This window comes from Gouania willdenowi, chromosome 15 (genome assembly GCF_900634775.1).
Source record: "Gouania willdenowi chromosome 15, fGouWil2.1, whole genome shotgun sequence".
NCBI lineage: Eukaryota > Metazoa > Chordata > Actinopteri > Blenniiformes > Gobiesocidae > Gouania > Gouania willdenowi.
In genome coordinates this window covers 17,738,085-17,753,852 of record NC_041058.1, presented here as the reverse complement: position 1 = coordinate 17,753,852, position 15,768 = coordinate 17,738,085, and the positions used below count along the sequence as shown (strand labels likewise).

The window sequence follows — 15,768 nt, the reverse complement described above, 5'->3', positions numbered from 1 at the left end:
ATAGAACAACAAAAATATAGAAAATAAAAAGTTGAGGGTATTAAAGTAACATTTTTACAGTATTTTTGCCTACTATAAATAGGTCACTTTGCATGACATGTTTATTGCCTTGCATGGTAAATACATGCATAGGCCAGTACTAGTCTGCATGCTGCTTAATGAATATCTTTCTCTCTTTCTTTTTGCCGTCTTGCTTCCAGAAGAGAGCAATGCTGAAGGTGGGTATTATAGATATTACCTCCAACCACAACCTTTCACACTTACACACATCACACTGGGTTGTTTTATACCTTTCAAGCTAATGTTTTGTGATATGAGTGGTCCTCTTATTGATGAAGAGGTAAGTCTTGGTAGTAATTTGTTTTATTTGCATTTCGGCTTTTCAGTCATCCCGGAGAGGAAAACATTGGATTGGATTGAGTAGATGTTGTGAAATTTAAATGTCAAAAAAACATTTTTAGCGACAGGTCAAACAAGGTGGAAAGGAAAGAATGAAGCAAAAATAACTAAATAAATAAACATAAGGCCCGAAGGTGGCCGAACTGCACAAATAAGTTGATTGCCAAACTTTCTTAAAGAATGGGAGAAAATTAAGCTCTGTTTGTGATGTGGTGTAATTGAAACAGCTATTATATTAATCAGTTTTAACTCAATAGTCAAGTTGCTTCAAGGATTTTGTAGGTACTTTTGTGTTTTTTATCTTGAAAATAATCAGACATTTTCAGCAATGTAACCGTATTCTACCTTTTATGATGCCAGCCGACCTGTACCAGGGTTCTTACCAGGAATTTTTCACAGCATGAGGGAAGTGCATGGCACGCGAGCGAGCGTGCGTCACTGTTGCTAAAGTTGAGTTTGGTTTTGTTGTTTTTTAATCTTTGTTCCAGCCTTGGTGAAGGTGATGATGAATGTAGTTAGAGTACTCTTGCATATATATAGATCCCCCACTAAAAAATAATCACACACACTGTATAGACAAGAAATAATATTTCATTCAAAAGACTGATTCCAAGACACACACACACACACACATACAGACGGAGGACACTCACATGCATGCGCACACACGCAGAGGATGCACATATTTAATCTGGCCAAAAAAAAATGCTCCGGCCAGAAAGAACGAGGCCCAAACCAGTCCGACCAGAATGAAGCTGATGTCTCTTTAGGGCCAAACACGTTTCAATCAGACGGTATTCACGTCCGTGCATGTAAAATGATCTTGTGAGTTAGAAACATGACGAGCAGCTTCATGTGCGCTCCACACTACGTTTGGTTGAAGCACACTGTTTATATTGGATGGTAATTACGGTTACCAAGTGGAGTAAGTACACAGGGCAGGCAGCATTGGGGGCAGCTAAGTGGCGGCAGGGGTCCTCTAGGTCCTTGGGTAAAGACAGGGGCAACCGAGCAGATCGCCTCTATTAAATTGACGGTGCGGCTGATGTGTGTGTTTCTCGGTTATGGAGATTAAAAAGAGTTTAAACAACCCGCGCACGTCTGGAAGTGCCTTTTGTGTCCAAGTGTGTAACAATTATACGACAATAACCGATAAAAAAAAAAAAACAACAGAAAACCCACCCATGTTGCTGAAAACTGAACGTAGGGGCGCCATTGCTCCGTAGGGGAGCAAAATTACAATGTTGGGGGCCCCTGGGCTCAACAGCGCTGGTGAGAACCCTGTGTACCATTGGTTGTATTTATATTGCATGAACGCCATTTGGTTTTCACAACTAAGGAATGTCAACCATAGAACTGTTTTACCATTGCTATTACTTTTGCTCATCTGTAATAAAATGATTGTGTATATCAACATCATATCAACATCATATTCAAAAACACAGCAAAAACAAAACATGTTTGAATGAATGAGGTGGAATCTGGAATTAGAGAGTGAAGCTGACAATAGATTTCTGAGGAACATCTCGTAAGTGGCTGATGATGCATTGCAACCTGCTCAGGTTGAATAAATGCTCATCTTCCTCATCCCTGTATGTGCATCTTTCCGCACCACTTTTTCCCAAACCCCAAACTCCCTGAGTAACACAGACATCTATGCTGAGAGAGATGCCTGTGTGTCAGTTTTCCTGCAGCTTCCCACGATCCCTTGTTCTCTGCTGACTGTGCTCTTGTTTTCCTTCAAGGTCCGGCACACCTGATGATGGGCGACCAAGGTATGAGCTCTGTTCCTTCTTCCTGTTGTTTGTCCATTGTCCCCTTTTGCTCCCATTGTGATCAGAAAAGTGTGTAACTCAAACATCCTGTGCAAGACTCAGGCTTGAAGCTACAGTCTCTTATTTTATACTGTGGGTTTTTATAATCATGTTTAGTTTTCCAAATGGGCTACTTCATAATATTTCAACATTATTTTATTTATTTTTGTTTTATTTAAATGTGTTCATCTGATTAAAGCCTCCATTACCATTTTCTGTGTGCAATGCATGGCAGAGGAAAGTAGCTTTACTAAATTCGAAGGATAATCTTTAGACGTCCTTGCTGCTGTAAGTGCATGCAGAGAACGCCTGCGCAAATATGGCTCCATTTGTGTGGTGTGGCATATTATTATAATTATGCACCACAGCGGGCACCTCAAGGATTGTTTTTCTTTCGTTTAAGTAATATTTTCATTTAGGTCACACATTACCTTCTGTATATTTTACATATTCAAAGCCATCAAGCCTTTTTCTCTCTGTCCTTGTCCAAAGTGACCATGGCACTTATGTGTCTCCTCTCCTTTTGTTTCCCCCTATTTTCGTTTTTCTGGAATCTGCTTTCTACATGGATTATTTCATCAAATCCCATAGGTAAAAGTAAAGGTACTACCCTTTGAATTTTCTGAATTTTATAGAGCATCACAGCAGTATTTGTGGCACAATTTACTCGTGCTGGATGATAAAGATAAGGTATTTGGCATTGTCTATTTTATCATTCTGAAATATTGATAAAACATATTGACAGGTAGGTGCTGCTTTGGCTTTGCATTCACACATGGACGTTAGGCCCTCCTGCTCCTTTCTGCTTCATGCATGGGAATCATTATTCAGTCGTACATGGGCAAATGCACACAACAGTTGCTGTCCTAGTTTCTGAACACCACCCATGGGTAACCACGGGTATGTGTGGCTGTGCGTGAGGCTTCATCATAGTGTTGTGGGCCTCCCATCCTGGCTGTGATCCTCACCTCTTCCTCCCTCTGGGGTAAGTGGACTTCTGATCTTTCCCATTTGACTCTCTTCCTCAGGGCAGAGAGCGGAATCTTGGCTTCTCAGGTCCCTACTGAGCATTCCAGGTAAAACTTGTGTTCATTTATTTATTTTCAGTTTGTTACTGCGGCGAAGCCACATGTTAATAGCTTATACACTTTAATTTTGTAATGTCTGTTACGTCACACTTCATTTGGTCCAGTTTTTTGCTTTTACTTTTTATTTTTTTAATGCAATCTGTAAAGATTAAAATTCATTATATAACAACAAGCAGAATATACTTTTTTTATGGTAAATTCTACATTTGTCATGTACTTGTTAAGGATCATCTGAGCAGGTAAGTCTTCAAGTTCAACTGAGATGATTATTATGTAACACACACACACATACACACACACACACACACACACAACCTGTGAAGTCAAGTTTTCATATTACAAATGCATGCACACACAATAAGACTTGTTGCCATAGTAACTTGTAAACAATGTCGTGTCCATCTATTAAGGTAAGTGTCATCATCACTGCACCGCTTGTTGATGGTTTAGGTTTGATTTTTATCAAGATGGCTTTTACTGCATGCACCTTATATTATACAAACAAACAGAATGAAAATGTCAATTGTTTTATCTTTTATGTATTTATTTATTTATTTATTTATTTCAGCCATAACAATATGACCACTGACAGGTGCTGCAATCCAGGGGTCCCAAAACGTTAGTTATAATGAACCAGATGAATTAAGCGCTGCAACAAAATTGTGCAAGAAGCGGTCAGGTTGTGAATCTGTCGATTCTTTTTTGCCGTAGGGTATGATTTGACTCCTACTATTCAAAGTGAGTCTTTATGATTGACGTTGTCAGAAATTCCAGCATTGACTGAATCACAGCTGCTACAAACAGCTCCTCTTGCACTAAGGACTATAGGTTAGCTCCAACCTTAACATCACATCCATCGCTCTAAAGCCATGTCAGACTGTAAAATTGTGATGTTTTTTGATGTGTGAACCTCTTATTTTGATGAAAAGGTCATCACCCGCTATGTAATCTCTCATGTGACACAGAGAAATTCACACTGAATACAGGGCTGAAACCTTTTCTCAGAGAAAGCTACATTTTGCTTGCAAATTTGCATTGCATAAAAGTGGCAGAATGTTGCAAGGGATGCACATTTCTGTTTCAACAAAAAACCAAATCAAGAGTAACTAAACACTTTTTTTTTTCCTGCTGAAAACAGTGTTGTTGGTTGATACTCGGCAGTATTTCAATTTGCCACATTTTGTTCTAAACATATAAGAGTGACTACCCTCTATGGGTTGAAACCTGGCTACTAGGGCTGGGCGATTTGGACCAAAACTCATCACAATATTTTTTTTTCTCAAAATGCTGATATACAATATAAATCTTGACCATTTTATTTCAAATGTAGTCTGATCAGAAAATCAATTCTGGGTTAAATTTGTTGATGCAAAGTGCCACACAGCCACATTTATTAACAAACTGCTGCACAACATGTGCCTGTCTAGTCTTTTTCTCCTCTGAGGGACAGCATGTGTGAGTGAGTTCTGTAGTGTGACTTGTCTAGGTGAAGGTCTGGAATAGGATGCACTCAGAAATTCATCTAACTGTGTTTTTCATGCTGTTCTGAGAAATAGAGAAAGGAGTGACTCCTAAAACAAGTATTTTGATACAAAATAAGCTATAAAAATATGTCTATCGGCAATATTGTAATTTTCTATATTGCCAAAACAGAAAACTTGATATATCTTGAATCTTGATATATTTCCCAACACTATCTGTTATTACAATTTAAGTTTAAGATGATTTGGTGGCTTCTTATGTCACAAACCACCACTGTTGGCCCCACGCCTCCTATAAAAAGAAGCACCTGTCGACTCTGAAATCTATGGTGCGTAGGTTGGATTGAGAGAATTGTGAACAGAGAGGTGGAGAGTATTGAGTAGCTAGTTATCATAGCATTGATTAGTCTTTAAAGATTTGGGGAAGAGTGACTGGGCGTGTATTAAGTGTTCAAAGAGCCCCACCCATAATCAAGGCATTTGTTGATCAGCCAAAACCTCAGTTTAGTTATACTTTAACTCCAAGAAAGGGGAAAATATAAGCCTTAGTCTGAAAGTTTTGCCCAATCTGCTAAATAGCCTATGGGGTGGGGACCAGGGTTGGGGTCAATTATAATTATTTATTATTTATTATTATATTTGCAATGATGGCATAATTAAAATTCTAATTGTGATTTTAAAAGTATGTTGCTGTTGTAATTAAATTGTAATTGACTTTGTGTAATTGTAATTGCAATGAACATTCTACAAAAATTAGTAATTGTGATTTTACGGAAAACTTGGGAACCGTTAAATTTTTATGTACAGTTCTACACATGTAGTTAACAATTATTAAAATGTGTAATGTTAAGCTTTCCCACATTTTACCATTTGACACAAAAAAGGCTCAGCCACCAACACCAAAAATATTAAAACCTATATTTGTATTTATTAGGAAGCCTAACAAGGTAAACAATAAATTAAAAACATTTTTTTAAATAATTTTAGTGTTTTTACAACTGATTTAGGACCCATTATCATAAGAGATGCTAAGAGAAAGCTAACACGAGGAATATTAACTTTTATTAGGTGATGTATTTCATGTTCAGTAATGTGATTAGTTGCAATTGAACTTTTAATAATTGAGAATGTAATTGTAATTGACTTTCTGAGGATTAAAAAATAATTGTAATTGGAAAAAAAAATGCAGGTCACTGTAACCGTAATTGAATTGTAATTGAACATGGATAATTGAAGACATAATTGTAACTGAAAAATATAATTGACCCCAACCCTTCATTAAGCATCATTTATTATGTCACTTCTTAATGGAAATTGTGATGATGGGACATCTTGGTCAGAGCGTCTTTAAAACTATTCCTCTGAGAAAATGCTGCTGTCAGAATACACAGCACATCACCATTTGATGCGTATGGGGCAGCTAAAGGCGGACTTGCTTAGTAACGGGCAGGTGGTCATACAGTGATGGTTGATATGTTTTCATACTCTCACACCAAATTATAGCAACACCACAGGGGGTGGCTGAAGCCCCTGAAGAAGCACTCAATCTCACTGTTTTAATTCACTATAGCTACAAGGTGTCAGCTGAATCTTGGATTTTCACTCTGCTGTACCCCCGCTTGGATGTGGCAAGAGGGAAACCACAGGGAGGGATCAGGATATCGCTGATGAAGCTAATATCCACCATGTCGGCCCCCTGTTTCTACTTTGAGATGTGGTTTGTTTCCCCATGTGTTGTAGAACGTGAACCTTTTTTGTGGTTGCGTACTGTGGTCACAAACACAATATAAATTGCAGAACAATAGTGTGAACTGAACTATTATGGGTAATGTTAGCTTCACCTGAGGTCCTCCTCTGTTAGCATTTCAATAGCTTCAATGTTTGCCCTTTGGGGGCCTTCTAGTGTTTTTGTGCTGCTTCCAGCTGCAGATGTGACGATGTATCTCAAAAACGTTGTCTCTATCTATATTTAAAGAGCAGGGCACACTGTGGGATAAGTCATTATAGCACTGGCACACATCACTGGGGTATTTAATTGCTATCATCACAATAAAATACCACGTGTAGCTTAACAGGTCCTACAGGCAGTGCAAGACTGCATGGCTTATAGGTACACCAGGGCTTTTAGTTGACTCCCTAATGTAATTGCTTTCTATTTACGAAAAAAAAAGAAGGAAATTATCTTTTTTCATCCCATTGTGCCAAATTTTAGGATATTTTATGGATTACTTAAGCAAATCATTGATTATTTGTACTTAAAATGCTTTATTTTGCTTTGTCTCCTTTAAAAAAAAAAAAAAAATGCTTACAGATCAAAGTATTTATAGAGTAATCGATTAAAAAAGATTAATTGAGTTATTTGTAACTTTGGAAACATTTATGTCTTTTGCTGGCTTTTTTGCATGCAATAGATGACAAATGAAGTGGCAAATTGTTAAAGGCGATGAATTCACTGTAAGTGTAGGAGGTAACAGTGTGCGAATATTAGTCATGTTCTCACACATGGAAATATCCTGGGACTTGCGGGTGTTAGAAGAAAAAAGGTCTATATTGTGGATGTATAGAACAAAGATGTATTTGTTTTTGAAGAAACACCGTTGTCTGGTTGCTATCTCAACTATGAGACAAACTGTAGAAGTTTGCTTTTAATCAGAAGTAGTGCAAAACTATTGACTATTTGGACACTATTTGTTTTAACTGTGGGGGAAAATGAAGCAGAGGAAAACCCTAATTGCTAAGTAAAAAGGATACAAATCAGTCCATGCTGACATTGAGGATGTATTACATACTGTAATGATAATCATATGGATCATGTAAATTGTGTCGTGAAACATGTGAGTACAGCTTATCAACACTTGACGGCTGAAAAGATGTATTTTTATGAATTTTCAAATCAACTTTTGGCTTCCAATCTTACACCCTTAAAGTCACTGACGCTAAAAGAGTAATCCTTTCCTTACTTTAATGAATCAGATACAGGAAATAATTCAATGCTCATCTCCATTCCCTCATTATATGTTGGAAATAAGGCTGGAAAGTATTCCTTTTTGCATGAAACAAAAACAATAGCTGTAATATTGTTTGAGCTTGCAAATAAATTGCACTAGATTTCTGTCAAAACTAATTTACCTCATATAATAGCTTATTTTCTAAATCAGTGTGTGAAAAACAATATAAGCGCTTAACTGTGAGGAATGTAATGTAATTTTAAGTGTTCTCATGACAAATAGTCTGCAACTTCCATGGCAACAAGGAAACAAAAGTCACGACTGCTGAAAAGACGGACAAAAAAAAATTCCCCTTTTGAAAAGGATACAAAACACAGATTATTTCTTTTTCATTTCTCAGGAGAGCAACAAATAAGCAAAGTAAAAGGCGCTGTGGTGATCCACTAGTCTTCTGAAAATATACAGAAAGATAAACACAATGTTTATTGAACAATATACATAAATACTGTTTCATTCAATTCAACTTTATGTATTTAGTGCAAATTACAACAAAGTCATCTCAAAGCCCTTAACAAAAATAAATAAATTCAGTCCACAGTAAGAAAGAAAGAACCCAACAAGATCCACATGAACAAGCATTTAGCGACAGTGGGAAGAAAAAAACTTTATCGGAAGAAATCTCCAGTGGAACCAGTTTCAGAGGTGGCAGCCATCACCATTTGACTGGTTGGGGTTAGTGAACAGTAAGGCAAACAGAATAGGATAGAAGAATAGCCCATCCTAGTGTCTCAGACAAGTTGAGACGTGAACCATTGATCAGTCCAACCAGGTGTCCCAGACTAGTTGAGCTGTGAGCCATTGATCAGGAACCGCCAGTTCCAACATCATGACACCTGAAACAGAAAAGAAAGCGGAGGGCGAGGAGAAGGCACAGACTGCAGGAAAAAAACTTGATACACAATGATACACTTGTTACTAGTGGTTAGGTTAACATTAAATGTCTTGCGGCATCCTCCATGCTTGGAAATGCTACCACTACAGACAAGGTTTTGTCTTGTACTGGTCGCACATATTTATATATGGGGTGAACATCAGTGTAAATGGTGTGAAGCAGTATGATGGGTTATGCAACGAGGGACAGAAGTGGGGGTTGTCTACAACCCGGCACAACTGTGTCTGAATGGACATCATCCCATTAGAGCTATGTGTAGATGGTGGATTGTGTTTGAATATATATATATAAACCTTGTGTGATAACGGGTGAAAATTTGAGTGCACATTTGGTCGAGTGGGCGTGCACTGTCGCTGTTTCCACTCAACGTTCTTGAAGCCAAAATTTTGCATACTGCCCTGATGACTTACTCAAGCCCAGCTACGCCAAGAAGTATCTTTCCCGCTGGAAATTCTACCAACAACTTGTTCAGATCATAGAGGTTAGTGCAAAACCATGATATATTTTAACTCAAATATCTAGTTAAACGGCTTTCCTTCACGATGTACCTGCTATTCACAAAGACAGCTACGCAAGATCTGCGGCTGTCAATCATTGTCATATAAATGACGTAAAATCCTGTTTTTCAACCTCAAATAACTTATTTAAAACAAATTTCACAGTAACTAATGATCACAGCAGAGTTTAGGTTTGAAAAACAATTATGTGATGAGTATTTTAACTTTACAGTTTGACCCACATCCCATCCATTATCATTGAGGAGGTGGGGTTTATGTCCTATACTGCAGCCAGTCAGCAGGGGGAGCTCTAAAAATAAAAACTTCTCTTCAGCGGGGAGATCGTCACGTCCATTTTTTATAGTCTATGATTTGGTCGTACGACAGGACTCGTGTGATTTATGAAACGTTCGTATTTGACCAATCCCAGCATACAAATGATAAGGTGTTAATAAATGCATTAACATGTTACGCCCTTAAATGTTCTGGGTTTGCAGGCCCCGCCCACTGAGGTAAAACACTGGCAAGAAAAGAAAGGAAATCCTCACATCTGCGGTGGATACAGTGTGAAAACTCATAGGTGACGTCTGCCCCCCCGTGTGCGCAGCGTACAGCTTCACAGCAGAGATTCTGGAAAGACGCGCGTAAGATTAAGTTTATATCGGTAATGGAAATAAAATAACATTAACATTAAAATAAATTAAAGAATCCCTTAAAAAGCCTCAGTGGAGGCTATGCTGCCAATGGTAAACCAAAAAAGTGCAGGTATCAGTAATAGCATGGGCTCTTTTAAAATTAATTCTATTGGAAAAAAAAATAAATAAATAAATGATTTTGTTTTAATAACCCATTTTGCATATGCTTAAATGAAGGCTGAGGTTTGTTTAATAATTTGTGTAAAACAAATCCACTCACTCAGATTTGCGAACACAAGGTCAGACATGACGTGAGCTCGGATCGTAGCGTACGCTCATGTCAGAAATGATCAATACTGACGCTTGCGTGTATATGGTCGAACGCACGTCGTATGCACAGATCTGACTGTATGAACGGTTGATTAATGAGTTCCAAGGAAACTAGAAGAGAGCAGAGGTAATATGTGGAAAGAACTGGTCAGATGAAGCACGTTTAAAAAACGCGAGGCGTGTGATTATACGAGACAATCTGTAAATCAAATGTTGAGAGGAGGAATAGAACATTTACAGTGTTGTCTGAAGTTAATTGAGCATTTCCCATTTTTTGAAGAAGAAAAAGAAAACAAGCATGCTTTGCTTGAAACAAACACTAATTTTAAGGCATCAGACCTGCTTGCCTGCTTTCTGGATAGACATGTTTTGCTTCTCTGCACCTCAGGAACCTCAGTCGAATACAAGGTATACCGCGTCATCATCCCTGCACTGTCAGTTTTTCTAAGGATTTCTGCAGAATACATGTCCCCTCATGTGGATCATCAATGTTCAGATTCCACTTTGGAATTAATGGTTGCCATTATTCAAAGGCATATTTGATCAGAGAAAGGACAAGTATTTTTTTTTTTTTTACCGGCTTACAGAAAGAACCAAAAAAAATTTAGTGAAAAGGCAGGATCAATATGAACAAGGCTCATCTGGCTCCCCAGGTAGAGTGGAAGGAGATCTGCTACAGATCAATGTTGCTGGTCGATGATGGTGAGGGATTGCAGTGATGAAAAACTCTATTTCTTGGCCTTTGGAGGGAAAGGGATGAATTGTAGCATAAAATAGATTAGGTAAATACCTACATACAGCTCTAGACTGTAGAATATATGGTATACACACAAGATTGTTAAGCTCTGTTTGTTAGATTAGGTTTGGCAGCCTTCCTTTTACCTGCATTTGCCAATTGAAGGCTGCATATCGTATACAATGGGCTGTATATGACTGGAAATCCTTTTTTATCCTTGCAGCAGCAGGTTTTATGAAAAATGAGTTAGAAACTGCACAATGCATGCATGTGATACAACTTATGGGACTGCCTTGTTGTACTCTTGATCTATGGATCCTTGTCTGTGGCTTAGCGACTTTCTCCTCAGCAGTTCATTCATCTTTTCTCATTACACTGATATTTTATATTCAGCTACTTTTCAGACAAGTTGGCCTCCAATATGTCTAATTTATATACAGCCAATGACAACTATATAATGCTGTATATTTACCTTTACTCTTCATTTTTACTACACTGCTCCATTGATCTGTGGTTTATGGATAAACATGATGCATATAAGACTCCAGAAACAAAGCTGCCCACTTGATCTCAGATTTAAAAAATCTATTTTCAGCAGGTCACTTACAAAATCTCTGCAACACAAATTTATCGAGATTGTAAGTTAATACATAAAATATACCCAAACAAGACATGAAAAGAGGACTTGCTTGTGAAAATCTGGACGTATGGACACCCTATTACAGACTGGCAGCCCGGGGGCCACACGTCGTCCCGGGATCAATTTTTGTGCACCCCCCAAAACAAATCCCCAAAAATTTCATGAAGTTGGAAGGAATCTAAAGTCCAACATAATACACAAAATAACTCCCTAAAACACACAAATTGACAGAAAATACCACAAAGTACACAACATGTATAAAATATACAAAATGACTCATAAAACCCAAAATGACAACAAAGACAGACACGAGAACCACTTAAACAAAACTATGAAAACACAAAAAACATATTACAGAATAGCGCCTAAGACACACAAACTGTCAACAAAATGACAATACACAAACAACAAAAATACAGAAAGTGACCGCAAAAACGCAAAAATCAACAACATGAATGCAGAAAATGACAATAACACAAAAAACAAAAACAAACAAAATGACTAAAAACTGACAAAACAACAAAACCACAGATCAATTATTATTATAATGGTGACATAAATGTTGATAATGTGACCCTTGGAGCAGATAGTCATGTTTTTGTGACCCCTGCTTTGATAGTTGTCCATCCCTCCCTAATACATATTAAAGTGCAGGCGCACCACTTTGAGAATAAATAGATCAATGGCTAGGGGTCTGTCAACAATGGAAGTAAACAAAACTGTGTTTATTGCGTTAAAGTTTTTCAACAAATTCAACATTTTAAATGAATCGACTAAACGAGCTCATTTTGACAGCACGAGTTGTATTTGGCAATTGGAAATTGCCAGATATACTGTTCACGTAGAAATTTTTTCTTTTTCTTCCACAACTTTTGTCATGGAACTCCTCCTAGGCTATTAATGCAGCACAAATGACACGTATGTCATCTCATAGAGTCAATGTCAAGGATGTGCAGTCAATCTTTTTTGGAGCCAAAATGTCAAGGTCGCGTCAAGTGTCAAAAACCAAAATTTTCCATATCTCTACGAATATTTATTGTACAAGTTTGATGCTTAGATTTCTGAAAAGCTCATCTCAAGTGGAGTATTTTATTTTGTTGGACCGGAGCTATACCCCCTACCAGTAGGGGTCATGAACTTTGACCCCTACTGGTAGGGGGTATAGCTCCGGTCCAACAAAATAAATTTCCTTTCAATGTGTGACCTTGACCTTTGCTCAAGGTCATATTTAAGGTCAAGAACTCCTCAGAAAAGTCAACAAAGTGAGACCTCAATGCTCTCAGGATGAGTTAGTCAAAAAAAGACTTTTTCCCTAACTTGGCCACAAATTGAAATACAGTCTTCCTTTCAACATGTGAACTTCACCATCGCTCAAGGTGATATTTAAGGTCAAGGTCAGTCTTCTGTTTTTCCTGCATTATTACTTTCAATTTCATAAGTAAAAACAACGAACTTGTCAACAAATCCAGACACAGGTTGTAATTTTTGCCAATTTTCAATTTCCAAATACGTATTCGCCTTGTGAATACAGGGCTTACCTAGTTTTTACAATTAGTCTCTTTGTTTTTAATTGTACTTTTTTCATTAACACAACTATACCTTTCCATAATAAATTTGATTAAAATGAAAATAACAAAAATGTAGCAAAAATCAGGCCGTTAGTTCTTGTGGTTTCATTATAACAATCTCAGAAACATTCCACCTGGATAACCAAACTCCAGAGTGGTATAGGAAGCGTTTTCACTGATGCATAGGGAGGAAATGGTGGCTCCCTGTGGGAAATTGAATAGCCTGTTTCCAATCGAGTGTGCCCTGGGAAATCCTTTGAGGTCAGTGGCAATTTGTCTCCTTTGGTCCTCGCAGAGTCATTAGGCACAGGACCAACACGTCCTGAGGGACACGGCCATTTTTACTCAGGCTTTTGATGGAAACAATATTTTCCTCATTTCTTTTTGCCACGCATCCTTTAGGAAATAAGAAAGAAAATTGTCCCACCCAAATCCTCCACAATAAGTTTTAAAATCCGAGCTGCTTATTGTGTGAATCAAATGTGTAGCCTCACAATATAATCAAGTGATGGTATATGACTGAGTAAGCTTGGGTATCTCCATAACTGAAGAGGATAAATGTAGACAATGGATATTTTTTTATTTTTTATTTTTTTTTATAAAACTTCCCACGCCCCTGTTCATGTTTAGGTATAGCTTGGCAAAATATAATTAATTTACTTCTATATGCACCTTTCCCATACAGGTTTATGACATAGGCAGTCACAGACAGTCACAGTTACATACATAATTTTTAACTCAATTGAAAAACAAATGCAATAATGTAACATTTCAAAGCATGAATGTTTAATAAGCTTTTTTTTTTTCATTCAAATGTATGCAAACACACTGCATGAAATGTTTTGTTTTAAGTTGACTCAGCCTGTGGTGATGTTTAAATGTAAGTAGTAATTGTTTATTTGTAATTTGATTGGAATCAGGCATATTTACAATTTTTTAAAAAAAAGAAAAAAAAGCTGAAAGATTTATCAAATAAATGCAAGTTATGAACTAATAACGATTATCAGGGAAAAAAGTTTTAGGACTGAGTGACAGTTTGAATTGTCCTGCACAACAGCGTTTCTTTTTTCCAATAGCAAAATACTTGGATGTGTCAATGTATTTAGTAAAAATAAAGACAAAAACGTAACACAAGTTGGATGTAAGAAGTGGACATTTGCGTGAGAGGAAGGTGTAGGTGTTATTTTCACATTTAATTAACTTATACACTAAAGTTTAGTGTGCAATGCAAGAAAAAACAAGAAAAACCCTAGAATTTATTGTTGAAATCATTTGAAGGTTGAAGATTATTCTTCTTGTTTTATGGTTATTTTTTTTAGTGCCTTAATTATATATTACTAGTCCAGCGCCCATAGGAAGTATGTATTGCTATAGAAAAGTGGGAGGTTAAGTAGCTTTTTTATGGATGGCCAAATGAGGTTGTGTTTGAAGGTGGGACATCAGGGACATTTAAATTTGTTGTGAAATGTGTAGAGTGATAACTACTATAGCCTTTAGTAAGGACACTGTAGGGAGTTGAACCCCATCTATTCCGATTCTAGTTTGTTGTCATCGCAGATCCGGTGTGGCGTACTGGGATTGTATCATACTGACATTGTACATTACTTCCGCTGTGCTTTTTGCTACTTCCGTCGTGCTGAAATTGTTCATTCAATTTCAAAGTTGATGTTCAAAACAATTTTGAGCATAAAATGCACTTCACTGACACATAACATGCTGAAATAGTTAAAATACATTATTACACTTAATACACACTATAAATGTGAATTACAACTAAGATTTCATTGTAATTCCAGCACGGGTGCAATCGCATTACATGACTGCTGCATGCTAAGATTGTCTTACAATCTCAGTATGGTTACAAACTCAGACCATGACACCGGATCTCCTCAGATCGGTGTCACGGTCAGACATGTTGAAAGTCTAAGCTCTGTCTGTCCCGGAACCGCAGAGTTATTTGAGGCACAGACGCAGATAGAAGACAGATAGACACGTGACCACTAGGGTTGGTTAGGCAGGGCGTTGCAAATTGAGACCACTAATGTCAACACCAATGACAATTTCATATGTTTCTGCTGGCAAGTGTTGATTCAATTCAACTTTATTTGTATTGCGCAATGTACAACAAAGTCATCTCAATACGCTTATCAAAATATAAAATTCATAATAAGAAAGAAAAAACCCAACAAGATCCACATGAACAAGTATTTAGCCATCTAATAAAATCATCATAAAACACCATTGAAGAAACATAAACAATTATTCAATGCAGCCTCCATACTCTCCCAACAAGATATATCTCATGACACGGCAGCGCATCCGTTGTTTCTGTTGGAAACACAGAAACACAGAGAAAATGACAAGAACAACAACAACAACTCAGAACAGCCTCAGTGAGGCGCATCCACAAAGCCAATCCTACCATTCACTGTGAAAAATATGAACAATTTTTTGACCTTACCTTTGCTGAAGGTCTGGTAGCTCAGTTGTTGGTCTCCCATCTTTTAAAAGCTGTCGTTTTTCCTCAAAAGAAAGTTTCTCTATTGTCTCTAGCGCTGTCATCCTTCCTGTAGTGTTATCCCGCCCACTAGCTAGAGAACATGGCAGCGACCACGCTGGATCAAGTCACCAATGCACTCTGAAAGTACGTATAGCAGTTAGCATAGCGCGGTTACGTCCA

General features: G+C 37.5%; 1 protein-coding gene across 28 annotated transcripts in view; it reads left to right on the top strand.

Moving 5' to 3' along the window:
- Positions 1–15,768, top strand: part of LOC114476328 (neurexin-1a-like) — a 294,357-nt gene that overhangs the window by 23,226 nt on the left and 255,363 nt on the right. For 8 of the 28 annotated variants that reach the window (XM_028467721.1, XM_028467703.1, XM_028467702.1 and 5 more), the window contains exons 3-6: positions 201–218; positions 2,145–2,174; positions 2,805–2,816; positions 3,242–3,289. The exons of 5 other annotated variants lie outside the window; for them this stretch is intronic. In XM_028467721.1, coding sequence (XP_028323522.1) covers positions 201–218; positions 2,145–2,174; positions 2,805–2,816; positions 3,242–3,289 — 108 coding nt within the window. The remainder of the gene's footprint in view (positions 1–200; positions 219–2,144; positions 2,175–2,804; positions 2,817–3,241; positions 3,290–15,768) is intronic. 15 more of the 28 variants (XM_028467727.1, XM_028467720.1, XM_028467717.1 and 12 more) reach the window with 7 other exon arrangements.